At 35.7% G+C, this 20,186-nt stretch overlaps 1 protein-coding gene across 3 annotated transcripts in view; it reads right to left on the reverse strand.

The window, feature by feature from the left end:
* Positions 1–284: 284 nt before the first annotated feature.
* Positions 285–20,186, reverse strand: part of TAF2 (TATA-box binding protein associated factor 2) — a 66,088-nt gene continuing 46,186 nt past the window's right edge. For 2 of the 3 annotated variants that reach the window (XM_027726923.2, XM_039382167.1), the window contains exons 21-26: positions 19,690–19,759; positions 18,032–18,141; positions 15,425–15,654; positions 12,633–12,785; positions 12,113–12,218; positions 285–1,915 (exon numbers count right to left, since the gene is read on the reverse strand). In XM_027726923.2, coding sequence (XP_027582724.1) covers positions 1,650–1,915; positions 12,113–12,218; positions 12,633–12,785; positions 15,425–15,654; positions 18,032–18,141; positions 19,690–19,759 — 935 coding nt within the window. In that variant the 3' untranslated portion in view covers positions 285–1,649. The remainder of the gene's footprint in view (positions 1,916–12,112; positions 12,219–12,632; positions 12,786–15,424; positions 15,655–18,031; positions 18,142–19,689; positions 19,760–20,186) is intronic. The other variant, XM_027726924.2, reaches the window with a different exon arrangement.

Here is a 20,186-nt window from a genome sequence, read left to right on the forward strand (position 1 = left end):
TTTAGCTGACCTAAGCTTGCAGTGGTTGCTAAGAGGAAACAAAACCAAGGTGGGCTTCCCCGGACGTGGCACAGCAGCAGATGGGGAGAGGCTGCGAGAATCACGTCTGAATCATGGCACGTCCCTTAACATGTGTCCATGCACATTAAAGGGATGCACTATTAAAGGGATGTGGTGTCTGAATAATAAAATAAGTATATGCATATTACAAAATACCCGAGCCTATCACGTTCCTATTCTACAGATAACTTGTTATTACAGAAACTACAGGATTCAACAGCAGGTATAGAATAGAAAAGTATTTATTAACTTTCATGAAACAAAATATGGCTTAAAAAAAATCCTCTTGAGTCTCTCTTAAATTTTTACTCCCTGCTCTAAAAAGAAGAATCAGTCTCTCATGGAAATTTGGGAAAATTTAAAAAAAAAAAAAAAAATTAACCCAAATACAATCATCTTATAGAAAGTTATGTGAGCTCTGGGCAACAGAAGTCAACCAGTGCATGGAAATAAAACACTGCCTCTACATACATATAAAGGAAACAGATTAAAAATGGCAGAGATTATTTTTCTCTATTATTAAAACATCTAAAAAATTAAGTTTTTAAATAAAACATTTCCTAGGTGTAAATAGTACACTGCATAAAACACAGCTAAAGAAATTTAAATGTATCCATCATTTCAAATCCCAGACCTAGTTTAATCTACTGATGTACTTCTCCAGTGGATTCATGAGCTGACCATATAGAATGCTTTCAAGCAAAGCACCCCAGCAGGAAGAAATACGTATTTTTCAGTATTTTAATGTTTAAGCTTTTTAAAATTATTCTTAAATTTTAGCAAAACCATCTTTCAAAAGCATATTCCAATGTCAAGTTTGAAGAAAAAATTCTGCCTCTGTCAAAATAATTCGCAAACTTTATTGGATTTTTAAAAGCCTGATTACAGGACAAAACATGCATTATGCATTTTGCTAAAATTCCAAAAACAATTGCAGAACTTCATCATATTCAAAGGCTCATGTCCATAATAAATACCATCAGCTTAAAAGCAGCTTGGAATTTTTCAAGAGTTTTAGTATCTGAAAAATGCAAATGTTATATATACTGTACTTTTAAAAGTCTGACGTTACTTTGCAATGGTTAAAGCAAGAAACAGCTCAGCTGAAGACTACAGAAAATCCCTGTCTTCTGAGGAGGTCATACAATACCGCTCTGGAAACAGCCTGTCACCAAAGGCCTGGCAATTGGCTCTGGCTTAAAACATATTCAGCCTCTAACATTCTTCAAAGGATTAAACCATAATTGATTCTGGCAATACACATGGTCAGCGTGATGTGCAGGGGGTTGCCAGTGGACATGGGGCCCTTACATAAAGAGCCATTCTCTTTGTTTAAAATGGAAAAAAGAGTGGGAGGTGTGGAGAACAGTGAAATACAAAATGAATCAGAATCATAAACCATATTTTTTGAATTAGATTTCAACAACCACATATGCAAATAGAAGGCTTCAAAGGTGGCAGAGGTTCTGAATTGCTAAGGCAATTCACTTATTCTTAGTTCCATAAAAAAAGATAGAAGCTATAGTTATATACATCCTTCTAAGCACTCCGAGAATATTGCAAGCTGAACTCCAGAGAAGCCATTGATATCAGTCTGAAAGTGATGGGGAACGGATTGATCGTGCACTGGCTGGACTGTTAGAGAAAGCAAAAGGATCCTTCTCCTTTTCTTTAGTATCATGTTTATGTTTATGCTTATGCTTATGCTTGTGTTTCTTCTTCTTTTTCTTGTGCTCATGGTGGTGATGGTGGTGGTGATCGCTGTGTTTTGAGGAGTTTGATTCTTTACTAAACACGGAGAGCGGAGCTGCTGAGACAGGGTGCATGTTTATCTCTCCCGAAGATTGTTCTTTACCTAAAGGAATAGATATAGTGGGATTAGTAAATGTTTAACTTGCATTTTTTCCAAAGATAAGAAATTCTGAAATATTAGATAAAGCCTACATTATCATTTAAACATGCTAGCACAGAACCTGTTATGATACTTGTACCATTAACTTTTTGGTTTTTTCAGGGAAGGCTCTCAACATGCCATTAAAGTTCCCATACTACTGACAATTTTTACAGAGATAGTCCTTCCTTCCTCAACAGCATAAAAGTATCCCAGACAATTAGGAACTGTGAAGAGCTAAGAAACTCCAAGTTATACAAACTTCCTGAAATTAATTTTTGAACAGAGTAGGAAGGCCACTATACCCTGAATAATGCAAATATAACTGTTTGTAAAAATTCTAGCATAAAGTGCAAGGCTGGCATACATAAAAGTGTGGTTTTGGGATGTGAACCCTTTTCAGTCAGGAGCTAATGCTCCCTGCAAGGACATACAAACTTTTGACTGTGAACAGAAAAATTAAACTGCTTTTTCTAAAAACTGCACCTTACAACCAATTTAGTCTATTTGAAAGTTTTTACAAAGTTTTTTCTTAAACAAAACCAAATCCCAATAAAGACAATTACATCACCTTTGTCAATACATCTTTAACAAATACACTAGAACTACTTATATATTGAGCAAGCCTTGTATCTGAACCTGGAGAAGGAAAATATGATCTATGACATCTCAATCCAGGAATGACTTTCTCATTCTCTCTTTGACTCATTTAACATTTCAGTATTTCACATAGACTGCAATAGCTTCAATAGTAGGGATTAAAGAGCAATAATCTAAGGATAATTGTTAAAGAGCAGAAGTGCCTGGAAGGTAGGAAGGCTCAGATTCCTTTAGGCAGAAATTGAATCAAATCACTCACAGTGCAAAAATGTGCTTTAACAACTATATAAATGCAGAAAAGCAGTATCAGATTTTTGAAGGCAGCTACTTCCCTAAGTTTTATTTAAAATTTATTTTCTTCACAGTTACTTTAAATATTTGGGGATTCCCCCCCCTCCAGTTTTTGATGAAAATATCCCCATTAAATAAAAAGGAATTATGTTTGCAATTATCTTTTCCTGTATATTTGAAAACATGTTTCTTTTCCAGCACATCTTTTTGTTTGGTTGATTAGTTTTGTACTTCTAAAGGCAAGAATGATTAGTCTGTGGTAATGATTCCTGCAAGTCTGAAGAGCCAGCTCCCTTGTATGACAAACAAGTATTGAAAACAATTTCTTTTTAGCCTTACCCAAAAGATTAAGAACTGACTTAATCAAGCACATCTATAGGAAAGTTTCTAGATGGTACAGCTGTTCTAGTTTTTGTTTGTTTGTTTTTAAATATGTCTGGGAAAAACAAACTCTACATTTGTATGAAGTGTTTAGAAGTCAGACTAGAAACACAAAACATTTTTACAGTGAGGATGATCAGCGACTTACTATGGGACACGGTGACATCTCTATTGCTTGAAGTCTTATACAGCACAATTATGTCTTTCTAGAAATATGTTTGATCTTAACCACAAGACGTGAATATGGTGCAAAATAAAATTCTGCTGAGGTTATGAAGGAGGCTAGTCTAGAGTACAACAGTTTCCTATAAACTTAAAATCTCCAATATACAAGTATTTAAAAAAGCTTTATTTCTTATTTAAAAAGAACTATGCCGCAGTAAGCTCATGTCATCAATGCAAAGATTTATGGTTATGTATGTTATGGCAGATAGAAGAGATACACACCGATTCCAACTTCTACTTGCTGACTTCACAGTTTCGACCATTTTTTTACATTGTTATCTGCAGCCTTTTTTGACAATGCAGACAGCGTGCAAGTATACGGTATTTGATGGGAAAAGATACCAAACTGCTTCACAGTGTAACTATTTCCAAGTATATTTTTTCTTTTAAGGTATTCCTGCCTGTATCTAAACCTATCCCTGTAACCTGAGCTCATTCATGTAAAGCATACAACTTCTAGTCAAGAGAACTTTACTTCTCAGCTGCAAGGATGCAAAGTTTGCCATTAAACAGAACTCAAAATGGTGGAAAAAGGAGCATATCTGACTCAAGCCACTAGAAAAGGAAAGGGTGGAGGTTGTACCTCAGAAAACCAAAGCAGTAAGTATTTGACACCATTAAAATAGGCTACAGTAGTTAAAGGTGAACTGTGACAGTGACACAAGCAGAGCTCCCAGTAAGGCAGAAATAAAGGTCATGGCAAAGAGCCTGAAAAACATTGGTCAGTGTTCATCCACAGAAAATGTACAAAAGATTATCCAAAATACAGAAAACATTCTCACATGTTGTCAAGCCACAGGGACAAGATAAATTAAAATATACAAGGTAAAACCAAGTCAACTTAAAAGAAAAGAAAAAACCCACACACATTACACAAACTCTTCAAACTTCCCAGCTACATTAGTTCCAAATTGTGGAGTTATTCTTATATGGAAACTAAACCTGTAAGTCCAGACACTACATCTGTAACAACTTCAAACCAAAGCTAAGCCTCTAAGCTTTAAAAAGTTTAACCCAATAGAACTGGTATAAAGACAGTGGCTTAAGTCTGCAGAGATGATGTAGCACAAGTGTCAAGCACTAGTGAATATGGAGGAAGATAGAAGATGCAATCAAACAGACCCTCCTGACTCTGTTGCATGACCTGCAACTTGTGCAAGTTTCCTGCAGTTTACTGAACTACCAGCTCTGCTAAGGCAACAGTCAGTATTATCAACTTGTTACTTATTTCAGGTGACTTATTTTTATATATTAAAAAAATATATTAGTTAAAGCAGTTAAACACCATTGACTGGAGTAAGCTATGGAGCAAATTCAACTGTAGTTCAAGCCAACAGGACTGAAGAGACGACGGTGACCACCTAGAGAGGGAGGAAGATCTTCAAGAAGGGGACAAATGGGATCCAACTGCAACTCAAGGGTTACTGACACTTAAGGAGACAGTCAATATTGGTAATATGGCACAGAAGTCAGTAAGAAATTAAAGAATGTCATTACAAAAATCTAATTCTACCAGCCAGCACTGAGTACACATAAATCTAATACTCAGCCAGCACTGAGTACACATACAATTTCTTCACAGAGGTCAATGATGACTCTAATCTGTTGGGTTTTTCTAAACGCAAGAATAACAGCTATCTGGAAAATTTCCTCCTACTGTTAAAGAGTGCTTTGAAACCAGGAATCAAATATACTGATCCTGGATGATGACTCCAAAAGATTGAGCACAAACTATCAAACTTGGTTGTGTGTTAAAATGGATAGACTTATAAAAGCTCTATAGAAAATGTTACAGATTTTTATCCATAAAATTCACTGTTAAAACTGCAGAATACTTTGTTTTCTTCCTTTTAATTAGTATCTACTTAAAGCCCATGCCAGGAACATGCCAAGCATAGTTAAGGAAAGCAAGGCTAAACAGAAGTTGCTTTACAGGGCAATATCATTATCCTTATATCAACAGGAGTAGCAGGACTGCTGCAAGGAGGCAGAGAGCACTCCCTCTTCCTTCAGGGAACTCAATTCCTGGCAGAGGGAGTGGAACCTGAGTTTCTCAAATCACAGAAACACAAAATAAGTGGAGGGTGAGCCCAGGAGCTCACTTTTGAAGTGGTTAGTAGCATTCCTTGGAAGAAAATGCACATACATGTGTCTATCCACTTGGATCTCCTTCTGTTTAGGATGTGGAGATTCCAGTGTAATTACTGGCTTTGTGGTGTTCCAGCTAGCTGGGTAGGTGTTTAAAATTAGACAGAATTACAATCTGATGGGAGAAAGATCAGAAACTTGTGTACAGTTTGTCACAGGGACAGTACAAATGTTGTGGATGTTGTGAGAGAGAATAAAATATGAAAACATAGATCTCTTATATTAGTTTTAGAATAAAAGGGATTTAGATCCTGATAAGTTTTAAAGTCATATTTTCTGTCATAACACAAATTGCTGTTAGATAATTATAACATCCTGTTCAATTATTTAAGTAAGTTTCTTCTCTTTTTAAGACTTATGAGTGCATTAACATTGAACTATGTTGTTGGGTAGTGTTTTACCTATTTAATCTTATTTTGTTATTGAACCTTTACAATTTGAGAATATGTAACTTGAGATTTTAACATGCTAGCAAGCTTTCATAAGATCTTTCATACAGTCTCTCCTATGTTTCCGATTTTGTGTAAAGAGGGTAGGACACCACATACTTAGAGCCTCTGTTTCTTTCCATGGACAATCAATGTCAAACAGCTGGCTTATACAAGATTTTTACAAATTAAAATGACCTTGTTTGAAACGACCCCATTTGCGCCCTGATTTATTCGAATGTCAGAGAGGGAGAAACCAAGTTCACAAATCACAGCAAAGGCTGAGCCCACAGGTCCAGTGTTTTGGCTGAGAACAGGCTGGTGCTCCAGAACTTGACACCAACCAGCTCTGGGAAGAAAGGGACATCAGCACAAGCACACAAGCACTTATGTGTCTCTCCCAGGACTCAAAGAAAGCTTACCAATGAGAAGGATAATGCACTCCCTTTGCCTAGCAGTTGAACTGCAGCTCTGGTTAGCATTTTCTCTAAAAAGAGAACACTTAAAGAATGGAAAAAATCATAAAAACTGTTTCAAAATTATCCTGGTTTTCCTTATTTTTTTTTTCTTTTTAGTGTTACCCTGGAAACATCCCAGACACACTGTTTTTTAATTTCATGCTGTGTTTATGCATCTGTTGAGCCATCAACAAAGCAGAAATAAAAAGTTACCAAGCATAAATGATTTCAAGTTTCCAGAATGCAAGTGTCTTGTAATTTGTCTAAAGAAGCCGAATTTTCAAATTATATATCTCTGAAAAAAATATCCATTTTCTTTCTAGGAGAGTGCTCTTTTAAGGTCCATGGGAGAAAATTTAAATTTTGAGGGTAAGAAGTAAGGGTCTAGTTAAAAAAAATAAAACCACCCAGAAGTTCTCTGAGGATGTGCTAAGTAAATCACATAGTTTGGCTCCAACATAAATATTTTAACTAGTTCCAATTTACAGTTTCATTTGATTTCATTTTTTAGTGGGATCTATAACCAGATGGACAATTCCTTATACCTATACCAAAGGTATACCTAAAGTACTGAATAGGCAAGCTGGTGATTTAATTAAAATATACTTTTAACTGGTAATAATTTTATTAATTTCTTCATTTGACTTTAATTTAACAACTATATTGCCTTGTGCTTACATTAAAATAACAGTTTAACTGTGGTGTTATTTTTACTACATTTACATTAATATTGTAGAAATTCTAGTGAAATCTCTATTTTAGAAAAAAAGAACATTTAAATCAGCAAGCCAATTCAGAATACTTTATGCCTCCAACAGTTTCAGGTAGTTCACTTGAAAATTTGCTATCTTTGGGTTTCAGAGTGAACCATTGTTTTCTCAGAGATAGTCACAGCTACAATATTATGTTTTTATTAAATCATGTAGTTGACACACTGCAGCCACACACTGATGCAATTCTCACGCTGTCACTATCTGCAGTGCTTTTGTTTCTATTAAAGCTGCTTTCTTTACTTTAGGATAAAGCACTGGAAAACACCCTTCGTTGTGAAGTGTACAATTAACACACACTGTTTCAGTGAAGCAAAATTATCTACAGAACCTCAAAGCCTATGAGTTACCATTTTTGAAACAGTTATATCTTGGGTAATAAAGTCAACATATGTGTAATGGCTACTATCAAACAGATACTATATTAATATTATGTGTTATTAAAAGGTATTCTAAAAGAACAGTTGTAACAACATTTACCTCCTTAGATAGTAAAGCAAAAATTCATCATTTCAATGGTGCCCTCATATCCAAGAACTGTTCATTTATATATTTGTCTGTGTGCTGATGTTTCCACAGCCCTTTTTGGCAGAGAACCACTAATGGCAGAGAACCACTAATGGCTGAACTTTGATGTACTGCTGTGCTTACAGCTAACTCGGGGAACTGCAGAGCTGCAGGATAGGGCTTCTTAACAGTTCAGACTGGATTTCTATTTACTACTGCATTTCTATTTACTGCTGCATTTCTATTTACTGCTGCATCCACATTCAAAATGTGGTGACTTGCACCTCAGGCTCAGATCTGCTGTTGGAAATGTACTCTTTAAATATAATAACTACAGTAATTTACCTCTACATTTTACTGCAGCATGTGCAGTATGTCCAGTTTCAAATTGTTCCAGAAAAAAGTCAATGCAGATAAATCATAATTTCCTGAAAGTGTAGACAGTAACTGCGATAAACAAAACCACAATCCAATCAACATGTATGTGTGTGGCCTAGACCTCCAAAGTTTCATGTACATCTACATAGTAAACAGAGCAACCTACAAGGTCAGCAGTGGAAATTTCCAATTTGATTATCCTGGAAAACTGCAAAAGTATTAACAGAATGGCCAAAGAATTTGTTTGATCTGAGTTTGAATGCTCAGGATGTGTCCTTGAAGCCCACTACCTCTGAACGTGATCAGAAAAAGGACTGCCAATGCACAAAGAGAACATTGCTGTATTTTCTTTTGTTTCCTTTGTAGAAATAAAGACAAGAGAGAATTGGATACTGCTTTTTATCAACTTTCAATCCATCAAAACTAGTTGGGAAATTCTAATTAAGTGTTTATCAGTGATGAGCCATAATGATATGTAACTTCACTGGCAGATCATGCAGACTGTAGCCAGGCATTTATTTTGAAAGCAGAAAAGACCAGGCCAATCAACAACCACTGACAGATACAGCAAAAACCTTTTAAAGGTTACTTCTGATGTACTGTACTATCAGATTAGTGAAATACTGAAGTAAAGAAGCGTATCTTTATCTGATTTCACTGAAGTCAACAACACATGACGAGTCACCTTACAATCTGAGAATTCAAATCTGCTGCTTACACAAAATCTGATCTTGAAATTCTTTTGATCTTAAGAGTAGGGAGCATTCCTACTATTCTTGATGATTTAGTAGCAAATAAAATTTGTTCTCACATTAGAAACATGACCTTGCACAGCTTTGGAGGCTCAAAGGAGGCTACCAAGTTTCTAGTCCTTAGGGCAGATGAGTAATCAGCACAATAGCTTCTTCAGACAGTTCACAACTGATGTTTCATTTGTTTTAATAATTTCTTGAAAAAATGCTTAGATTCCCTTATAACTACCGGAGTCCACAGTTCTATTATCATGGTCAGGATGCTTTAGTAGGATTTGAAACATTTATTTTCTATATGAACCAGGAAAGGTGCTGTAATTACACCACTGAAACCTGTAATCCAGCAATAGTTGTATTACAAGACTTCTTTTATTGTCTCAATCCTAACCTTTCATATCCATAGGCAGAAGCATACAATAAAAAACTCCTACAAACTTTTAAAGGAAAACAACACTGTCCTGGCTTTACAGGGGTTACATCAACTTGAACAAATCAAAATTATCATTTGGGGTGGTGTGCAGAGTAAAAAAACCCCAAACAACAACCCAACAAAAAACCACAGATACAGCAGGACTCAGACCCAACATGAACTTCCTCCTGGCAGCTGCTGTTCGCAGGCTGTGTTTGGCTGATGACCTAACACTTCATGTGACATGTGGGGACATAACCCACAGCTGTGGGAGGAAAACTGCATAAGGACTAACAGCTCACTCCTTCCAAGTACGAGTCACAGAACTAAGGCAGATACAAGATCTTACAGATTTACTAAGATACTGAGACCATTTCTGAACCTGTTGTCAATCTATTTCACAATAATCACTCACTGAATTGCACCCACCCTCCGTCATTGTTGCAAGACCTCAAAGGCCCTCAGGAAATATTTTCTGCAACTCCTTTGTAAAACAAAAAACTCCTATGCATGAAAAAATTATTTATTTATCCTTTTATTTTTCCCCATCTGTTTCTCCTCAGAAGTATATAATTTCCTAAAGATGGAACTATCTTTATTTACTCAGTCTGAAATTCATACATCTCTGCTTCTAAGAAAAATGGCATGAATAAGAAACAGGTGAAATTTTAGAAGCAAAGATTATGTGAAGTGGAACTGTTTCTAACCGTACAAACAAAAAAAAAAAAGAAAAAATAATCTGAAGTGTTTCAAAATAATGCTTTTCAAAGGCTTATTATTTAAAATGAATTCTGTTGCAAAACCCGGCATTTGTCTCACTTTTTATCTAGGAAAGAAAATGTATTCCAGTGTGCTGAATGTCTAAACAGCAGAGGTGAGAAGGTCATTCAGCACACAAGTGAAACTCAAGTAGCTTGTGTCTGCTGTAGGTCTACAAAAGCAGCAGTCAACTGGCCATTACTCTGACTCTTGGTCAGACTTTACCCTTTCTGACCCCTAGTGCGAACTTAATTTGCAACAGTCCTGGAGCACAGAGCTGGCATACACAGGGTCCCATAAGTCCTATTTGTGAAGCATTTGGCAGCGTTTTGTTTATGACTTGATATTCTGTAGAGTGTGTAAACCTAGTAAAAAAATTGTTGCAAAATATCATGTAAGAGTTATAAATACTAATCCTCAGCGGATCAGCTTTGCAGTTGCTTGCCCTGGATGCATCATTCTTTGCCATAACAGAAAATGTGATGGTTGACCATAGCTCTGAGAACAAAATTCAAAGGAGCTCTGAGGTTCAAGGTAAAGGTTGTGCAGATATAGGCTTCTAAGTTCATGAGAGCAACCTATACGCAGCCTGCCCCTTTACTCTGTTGAAATAAGGCAAAAAGTTGTGAGTTTTGCTACTCTACATCTCTAACAGCAAAGCCATCCTGGTGGAGTTCGCTGTATAGGCACGTGTCATTAACTGGAGGCCATCTGGAATCCAGAAACCAGACCTCTCTGTGTTTTAATGTCCCCACACAAACTTAATTGCTTAGCTGAGCAGTTACAGCAGTTACCTGTATTAAAAAAAATAAAAATGACAAAGAAACAAACAAAGCCTGTTAGTGGTTGGAGCATCTGCCAAGGAAGTAAAAACGTTAAGTCCTAGGCTCTAACAGAATATGAGCTTACAGCTTCCATACCGCTGGCAAGCACTAAGGCACCAGCCTCAGCAGGATTCTCGGAGCAGAAGCATCCACCAGCCCTTCTCTTAAATGGGGCCACTAAATTGCCAGGTCACAGAGAAAGCAGATGAGGTCACCTGTCAGCATAGCTCAGGACCTAGGGCCCTCAGGATGGAACCAACACCCCAGATCCTGCTGCTAAGGTCTACTTCTGTTTTACATTAGGCAGTCACTGGATAAAAACAGAAAAACAAGGAAGAGGGTAATTACGCTGAATTCTAAAGCCAAAAACTTCACTTTTACACAATGCAGTATTGCAACCATAAAACCTTGTTCTGGATCTGTACGAAGACCTCTCAGAATGCTTAGTACATTGTGACATTACCTCAGCTTAGCTCCACTGGCACATTCTGGAACTAAACTTTAGAAATGTGGTTAAAATATTTTGAGGAAATGAGACTGCCCACTGAATTTCTTTGCCATTGACAGATCAGCAAAGAAGATGAAAGTTCATCAGTGAAGTTCAGCCTGCCTTAAGGTTTCTAAGAAACACAATGCTTTGACAATAATTTTGTCAAGTATTCTATGAAAAAAGATACTAAGATGTACTAAAAGAAAGGAAGTGCTTGAAATGAAACCATTTTGCTCACAGATGCCATATTTTCAACTTTGAAAAGCCCTTTTAAGTATCTTTGAGGCTTGTGTTTTTTAACTGCTAATGTTAAGTCATAAATCATTAATATTTGATATTTTTTTTAACCTGAAGAGTCCTGCTATTTTCTTTAATCTCCAAAATTATTACATTTTAAATGACACATATGGCAAAAGAACTTTTACCTAATTGCGTATGGGGTTCTACTTCAACTTTGTGTTCTTTTATTCATTCCTTAGCTTTTCACTTTTATAAGCATGGTATATACTTGTCTTACTTAGATATGTGTGAAAATACACATGTATCTATACACATGTATCTATACATATGCTGGAAGGTAAAGAAATGTTCTTATGCACCCTTTATATATTTCCTGGAATTTTGATAACATTTAACACTTACCAACACTATATGTATGGAAATAAGCAGCAGCAAAAAACACTCCACAACTGAAATAGTTAAAAAATCATAAAATCATTTTGCCAATAAAGTTACTCATACCTGGTGTGGATGGTCTCTCCAGCATATTCAAATGATGGTAAATAAAGGCTTGACTGTCATGAACTGTGTCCATATCAATTTCTTCCTCCTCTTGAGAGTTTGAGAACTAAGATACCAGGAAAAAAAACAAGCAGATGCTAATAACTCATAAAAACATCACTAAATAGAACTTAAAATATTTAATTTTTGAGGTAAACTGGGGGTGAGAGGGAAAGGAAGTGATATCTACCACTGCAAAGGAATAATAATTCAATAAAATTAAAAAGGGTCAGTTACTTTTCTTCTTTCTAATTTACTGTGAAGCTGTGTGAACAAGAGCATTATCTGTCAACTTTAGTTCTTGCCAGCCAATAAAGAATCTGATAGGAAATGATTTTGCCAAAGTAAGCATAACAGCTGCTGTACACATATACACAGCATGTCTTTTGTTTGAACACAGCTTCAAGGGAAGTCAGCAGATGCCACTGCTGTTATTCTGAACACCCTACAACATTGTGCAAGTTGAATTTCCATTTCTTACTCTGATTTTGAGTTTGACTTTACTGTCTTCATTCTTCTCTAGTATTTGCCCTGGCTCCAATGGAGACCCGAGTGGCATATCAGCCTTCCTCTTCACCCCCTGCTGATGACCAGAAATGCTGGATGCTGTTTCCTTAATAAGATGATCATCCTCCTGAAGCAGCATTAAAAGACCAAAATTAGAAGGTAGCAAGATCCATGTTTCAGAGAAAGAGACCTGATAGCAGAAAAATCTTCTGAGTAAAGTGGGTGATTTGAACAAAGTTTTCCCTGTAGTACTGGCAAAAAGTATTTTCTAAAACCCTGTATGGATTTGTGCCAACCACTTCTACAAACTAGTTTCTCTTTACTTCTATCCCTGCTCCCTCTGCATATCTAGCATTGGCATCTTTTCTGTCGCTTCTCACAATCATGGTACTGTTGGTTGCAACAACATTTGCTGCCTCTGAATAGCCTTTCTATAAATCTGTGCCTCGTGGACTCTACTTATGCCAAATCTCAGTTGAAAAACTATGACAGCCTCCGATCTACACATGGGATTTAGCTAAATCTTCTACTTAGTTATAAAAGCTAACTCTTACTTTATTGAGTACAAATCATAATGTGTACTTATAGCTTGGTTGTTTTTTTTTTTAATTTACAATAATTATTAAAAAGAATTAAAGTATTTTGTAATTACTGCTTAGATTATAAAAAATATCAAGGTCAAAAAAATATAAAAATAGGAGACTCTACTAAGTTATACATATAGTCATGAAAACAGGTATTCCAACAAGTCCAATACACAAAATATTGAAGGGAAAATAAAGTATCCACAGAAGTAAACATAATTAAAAGCTCACTACAACCTAGATAAAAGGCATATATATCACAGACTCTCAAGAGCATACGCTCCTCCACCAAACTGCTCTTTCTCTATCCTACAAAGGGCACTCTAGTCCCACAAACTCTTGCCCTGAACAATTCAAATTCTATTTCATAAAGTGGGTAACTTTTACCATCCTCAGCAAATTCAGTGTCACAAGTCTATCAGTACTTATTTTAACATGTTTATGCTCTCAGATTACATCTACTTTAAAGAATCCAGTTAATCTGATGAATTCTACCACCTGTTTATTCTTTTTTTCCCCTCAAATACATATTTCCTTTTTAAATTCCCTATTATTTAGGCCATTACACTGCTATGGTGAAACACTTTTGGATGAACTTTGTCTGAGAGGCAGTTTTTGTTTGTGATTTTTGTTTTTACAAGGAAAATCAGTTCCCTTAATTTTGGGGGAGTAACAGTGAAAACAGTAACCTTAAAGTAAGGGGTAGAAGAACGGAGATGAGGCACAGGAGAAGATATGATGGGTGAAATGTAAATTGAGGCTTATACTGGAGCTATATGTTTACACTAGTCCAAGCCAGTACCGCTGCTAAAAGAAGCAGCCTCTTCCTCATACGGTTCTGTCCTGGGGTGCCACAAGCATTTTTAAACTACGTGATGAACCAGACCAGGAACCTGAAGTATCTGTTCATAAAAAGGTACTGCTCAACAAGATCCTCCCCTGATCCAGCTCACTATGCAGCAACAACTCCTATGCTAGCACAAAGGAGAGAACAGTATAGAAAAAGAAGAGTTAAGAGTTGATAGCCTGGCTCCAAAAAAGGTCTGGGTGGTCACTGAACTGCAACCTAAAAATCTGCCAACAAAATGCCTCCTGCTATTTAATTCTAATGATTATGTACAGCAAATTAGGACTTACTCCATGCTCTGTAAATATGCAGGAGAGCTCTAATGATATCTGACTCTACCAGCATTTTCTCCCCCTGCTGGAAAGGGCCTGTGGGGTGCTGTTAATTAGTACTCTCAGTATACTTTTCAGTAAAAACTATTTAGACATTAACTATGGGACTGATAAACCATCAGTAAACCATCCCATTCAAATGGGTGGAAAGAGTTCCAAACCTGCTAATCACATGTTCACATTCTCTTTCAGGATCTATCCCTGAACAGTTTCAATCAAATGCACTTCCTGAAACTGTTAAGAAAAATCCTCATTATTTCCATGTCTGTTGATTTTTTCCCCTCATAATTAAATATGTCCAACAAAAATACTCCATCCTGCAGCAGTGGCAGTTATTCTTAAGGAAAGAATGAACTTAATAGCTTATAAAAATCTATTCTGTAACTGCACAATGTATTATGTGTTAGGACAGAAGACTCCAGATCCAGACAGATATCAAGCTGAATGTATGCCATTTTTCAGAAGTTGTTACAAATCCTTCAGAGCACAGTACTAAACAGTCAGATTCAAATGCGTTCAATGAATTAAAGTTCCAACTTTCACATCTCTTAAAGTTGTTTAAAAACAGGTGTATCTATGTATTTTAAGATGTAACAAATTTACTGATAAAAGGTTTTGTTTTGGAAAATTGCATAACTTGCCTATAATAAATATTCCTGGTCTAATAAAAAAGGTTTTCATTACAGCATCAAACATTTCTGTGAAGCACTTCATGTCTCATAAGCAATATACAAAAAGTAAAGTTTTGTAGAGAATAGAAATGATGAAACTAGAAAAAAAAAACAAGTAAAAAGCTTGCATATGCTATGCAAAAAATTTAAAAAATGTCAAAAAAGCTGGTATATGCCAGCTTTTCAAGTGGACAGAATAAAGAGCAATAAGATAAAAAGGCAGTTTAGGTAAAGCATGAGAGGCTTGAACACAGTACAAAATCAAATCAGCAACCAAAGCAAGGACTTGTAGGCAGCTGAATGGGAAGTATATGCAGGTGGTTTGTGCTTACGGTGTTCTGAAATCCTACTGACTGTCCGTGATTGTTAGTACTATTCACAGGTTCCTGATTATTTGCAACTGATTCAGGGATAATCGTTGGATTAAGTACAGCCTTCTTTTCTTTCAGATTAAGAACAAGTCCAAGCTCTGGTAACGGTAAACAAGAAGGTCTGCTGAGGCCAAAAAGTGTGAAATAGAGGTCCACAGCACCACATCGTAATCTCCAGTCATGTGAAGTTCCTAAAATCCAAAAGAGATTGTTGTTAACACAGAGATACCATCTTCTGCTTTCCCACAGATAAAACAGTTTAAGCGATCTGGGGCTACCAAAGTATGACATTTTCTGTGCTTAAGTTACACTTCCTTCATTATTCCTGCTTCTTCTTGGCTCTAACTCACCTGCCACATCCTGTTCAAAAGGAAAGCTTTAAGTTGCTTGGGTTGTAAGCTAGACATGTTTAGTTGAACAAGACTGGGAAAGTGCTTTAATAACATAATGAAAAATAAAAGAAAAATAACCAGACCCATAAACTTTTATTTTTCAAGTTGCGCCTCAAGTTTTTCTATTGGACAATTAAATAGAACATTTCATAACCAAACTGGTTTTCCATATCAATGGATTTGGTTGCACTTGCCCATGTATTCCATGAAATATAGAAGAAACCATAAGCATGGCCAAGATCTATACCCTCTGGAAACTGCACTGATAGAGAAATGCAGAAGCACGTTTATTGATATCACTACTATGTCAAGTACTTCACTGGATGCCCAGTATTTGAATTTGTATTTATACTGGAGACATGTATTCTTACTGCACAAAGCAATGCTTTCGGGTTTTTTATTATTTTTCACTGCAAACTGTGTACTGCTTTTATATCATCATACACAAACAGTCAAAGCACGTCTGGCACCAATCACAACAGAAAGACATGTAACATCTGGTGCAACGCTGCAAATACAGCGATTCTGGTGTTAACTCAGCCCAGCTCTTAAGTGACTGCAAGTTTATTGAACATATTGTTCCCCAGGAGGAATTGAGCTATATCTGGTAAACAAGACACAGATGTGTCAACTGCCATATTAATGTGGCTGTGTAAGACTTAGCACAAAATAAAATTATAAGATCTATCCCTGTAAATAGTAGTTTTATGAGGCTAAATAGTGTTTTGAGTAATCTTAGCTTACCCTTACCAGTTAAAATTACCAGTTACTCTCAGTTACAAATGAGATCAGTATGAATATTAATCTGGACATTTACAACATTAAAATACTCCCAGAGAATGACACATTCACAAATATTAATTTAAAAACTATTGTAATATTTTAACAACAAATAATTTGCTCAGTTTCTTCACTACATTTAAAATGACTTGAAGAATTCCCATTCAGCCTCTCTTTCCTTCTCCAGTGGAACAGCTAAACTTAAATACAATTGGTCGCTGAATTTCTTTGCAATCTTTGGAACTTGTGAGCATTATCAATTTAATGCAGATTAACATAGAAAAAAAGAAAAGATTACATATATCAACCAGAGTCTGCTTTCTATTGCATGTGCTTATGTTAAATAAAAGCAACTCAGGATTCCAGTTTTAAACCTGGCTACTAACTTGTCACACATTAACAAGGTTTTTTTTTTCAAGGCACCCTGGAATGCTGCAGTTATCCCTAACAGAAAATACATTGAAACATTACGTCATCTTGAGGTATAGAAATTGAAGTGCTTAAAGCCCCAGGAATCATAATAAGAAAGTATACCCTATTTGTTACTTGCAAAAAGAGGTAATGGTTGTAACACTGCACACACTCTTCTCTCACGAAAAAGCAAAAACAAACTTTCTGATGGGAACATCAAAATTGTTTATTTTCTGTGCCTGACACTTGGCAAATCCTATGAAACTGAAATGCTAGTAGTCTCCCCACTTCAAACCCTGGAGCGTAGCTGTAAACTTTTAAACACTACGAATAATGACACACAGAAAACAGAAAGCCTTCAAGGACCTAAAAGAGCTACATAAATGTTTATATATAATCTATGTAGTAATGTGCCATTTGTTAAAGGGCAGTTTGTCAGGACTGGATAGAACTGCTTCAGTAACAAAAAACAGGTCAACGGTAAAGATGCAAGCCCTTCTCTCATTAGGATATTTCCTAATCATACAAGGAAATCGAGTCTTAGTTTATAATTCACTTCTAAAAATCTCATTTAAATTATCTATACCAATGCTATCCTCTCATGTTCTCTCAGAGTTTAGTAAAAGAGGACAAAGAGAGACCATCTAATCTAAAGCAAACTATAGAGAAAAGGGTAACACAGACATCATTATTTCAGGAAACATTTGCTTTGAACATCTGGTTAAAAGAATCATTCTGTGCAAAAGTACATCCAAGCACACTACATCGGTAGACAAAAGAACGAAAAACAAGGTTTAGCACCCTGTGTCAATGAGAACGTTCTGGAAGTACATACATGATATTCAACCTCTGAGACTAAATTTTCACTTTCTAACTATTGAAACTAAGAGAGCTCTTGGCATATTCTGAAGCATGTCTTTAACACTTATTTCAAAAGACCTTATGATAAAAACCCAACACAACAAAACAACCAAAAAACCCCAACCTGAATTCATCAGCTTCCAAAGCTGATCTACCAAAGCTTCATTACATAAAGGGGACTCCATGTTCTTGGTAAAAGGTGGATTCTTAGTCAGCATATCCAAAATCTTATGCCTGAAAGAAATAGAAAAAACAATTTTTATTAAAGCCAAAAGAAATACACTACGAATACCAAGTCTGTTCAGTTTGAAATATTCTTACAAACTTATTCAACTACAGGATTTCTTCCAAATTTTTAATCAGTTTTATGCATTCAGCTCTTCCTTCTGTCCACAATATGCACTGACATAGACTTACTATCAGCAATATAACTTTAAAAAGTAAGGTGCAAAGCAGCAGGATGTTATTAGACACAACTGTTAACAGTTGTAGAATACATTATGCTCTTCTGTTTAGTAACCATCTTTTTTTGCACACTGCCTTGATAATTACAAAGAATAAGCAACACTGGCAAATAAACTCCTTACATTCTGACACCAAAGAATTTTTAAAAACCTGTAAATGTTTATGACTGACGCAAAATGGCAGGACCAAAACCAGTGAGTAGCACATTTTCCTGGAAAGAAACACTGCCACCTCTCAAGTTACACCGGAGTACAAAGATTCTTCACTTACCATGTTTGCTTACAATATTTACACACTGTGCTGAAAGTAGATACATTTTTCTCCACTTTCTTTCTTCAAAATTTGGCCTTGAAAACATTTAACAAATAATTCTTTGTTCCATTACTTATTATTTTAATGATTTTTCTCTGTATAGCCAGCTTTCCCCCTGCTTCTTACACATTTGGAACAAGAAGACCCTTGCAGATACTTTTTTTTCCCTTTTTCTTTTAGAAGAGGTTAACATATTGCACTCAGTTGAAAATTTAAACTCTTCTTTAAAAGGATACAAATTAAATTCAATCTCCCTCCTAGACTGAAGCTAAACCTCCTCTAGTGAGTCTAACTGTATTTACTGTCATTAACAAGAATGACAGAAATAAAACAGAGAACAATCTTGTAGCTATGATCTTTGTAAGAAATCACCTACAGAGACATAGCGAAAGTAATATTTATCTTTGAAACTCAGTATTTTAATGGTGGTCATAAGAAGAAAGTGTTGGGGAAAAACAATTATGAACCTTGGCATTCCCAGGTTTATAACAAACATGCTAAAATATCCAATCACTTGTGTGAAAACAAAGTTGAAACGGGCAATACCAGAAATTATACCATATTTTCACATGATCCTTTCACCCCATCTACAGTCTAACAATTGCTTTACACCCCTTGCTGTCCAAATATTCTGCGCACTATGTCTCAACCTCTGTCCTTTCTATAGATCACAAAGTCTTTTTTGCCATATGCAACACCAGATTTATACACTTTATTTATGATGATGAAATAACATCTAAGTTCAGACTTCTGCCTTCAGGGTAGTACATAAAAGACAAAAATAATATAATGCAGAGTAAGAACAGAGTATACTAATTTTTGAGATACGAACTCTTGAAACATCAAAACACATTTCAATTAATGTAGAACACCAAGAAGGAAAAACAGTTTTGTGAAGAAGTTTTAAGCAGTTAAGCATCTGATCTATTCTACTGATTCCAGGCCAAGAATTTATTTAACAGTTTCAGCATTAGTAAAAATACGGCTGTTTATTAACTCACTAACCTTATGTAGGGTACAGGATCATTCTGAACCATAGTAAGCAGCCACTGTAATTCTTCATAGCTCCTATCAACTGCAAAGCAAAATAAAATGCAATGCCTATAAATATATATAAACTAGAAGGATTTTGATCAAGACAATCATGAGTTCCTGAGTTAGCACACAAACAGCTCGAATCATTGCAACAAAAGAAGAATTTCATTTATTATAGTGCAAATTCAAAGTAAAAAGGGGTTTACTCTACACTGAAATGGAAACATTTATGAAACTCCTACATGCCTTAATTGTTCAACAACAACCAAGTTGACTATTTGCGTAAGCACTGATTGGGAAGATCAGAGTAAAGGATCATCTTGACATTATGTGTTTCCTAAAATGAACACATTCAAATATCCTTTGAACAATAAGAAGTATAATTTTTTTCTGTAGGGAATAGGGAATATACAATTCTCATACCCAGAAATCTGTGAAAGATTATTTTCTTTAAACAGGATAGAAAG

This window comes from Pipra filicauda, unplaced genomic scaffold, assembly GCF_003945595.2.
Source record: "Pipra filicauda isolate LSUMZ 115617 unplaced genomic scaffold, ASM394559v2 scaffold25_size4600443_pilon, whole genome shotgun sequence".
Taxonomy (NCBI): Eukaryota; Metazoa; Chordata; class Aves; order Passeriformes; family Pipridae; genus Pipra; species Pipra filicauda.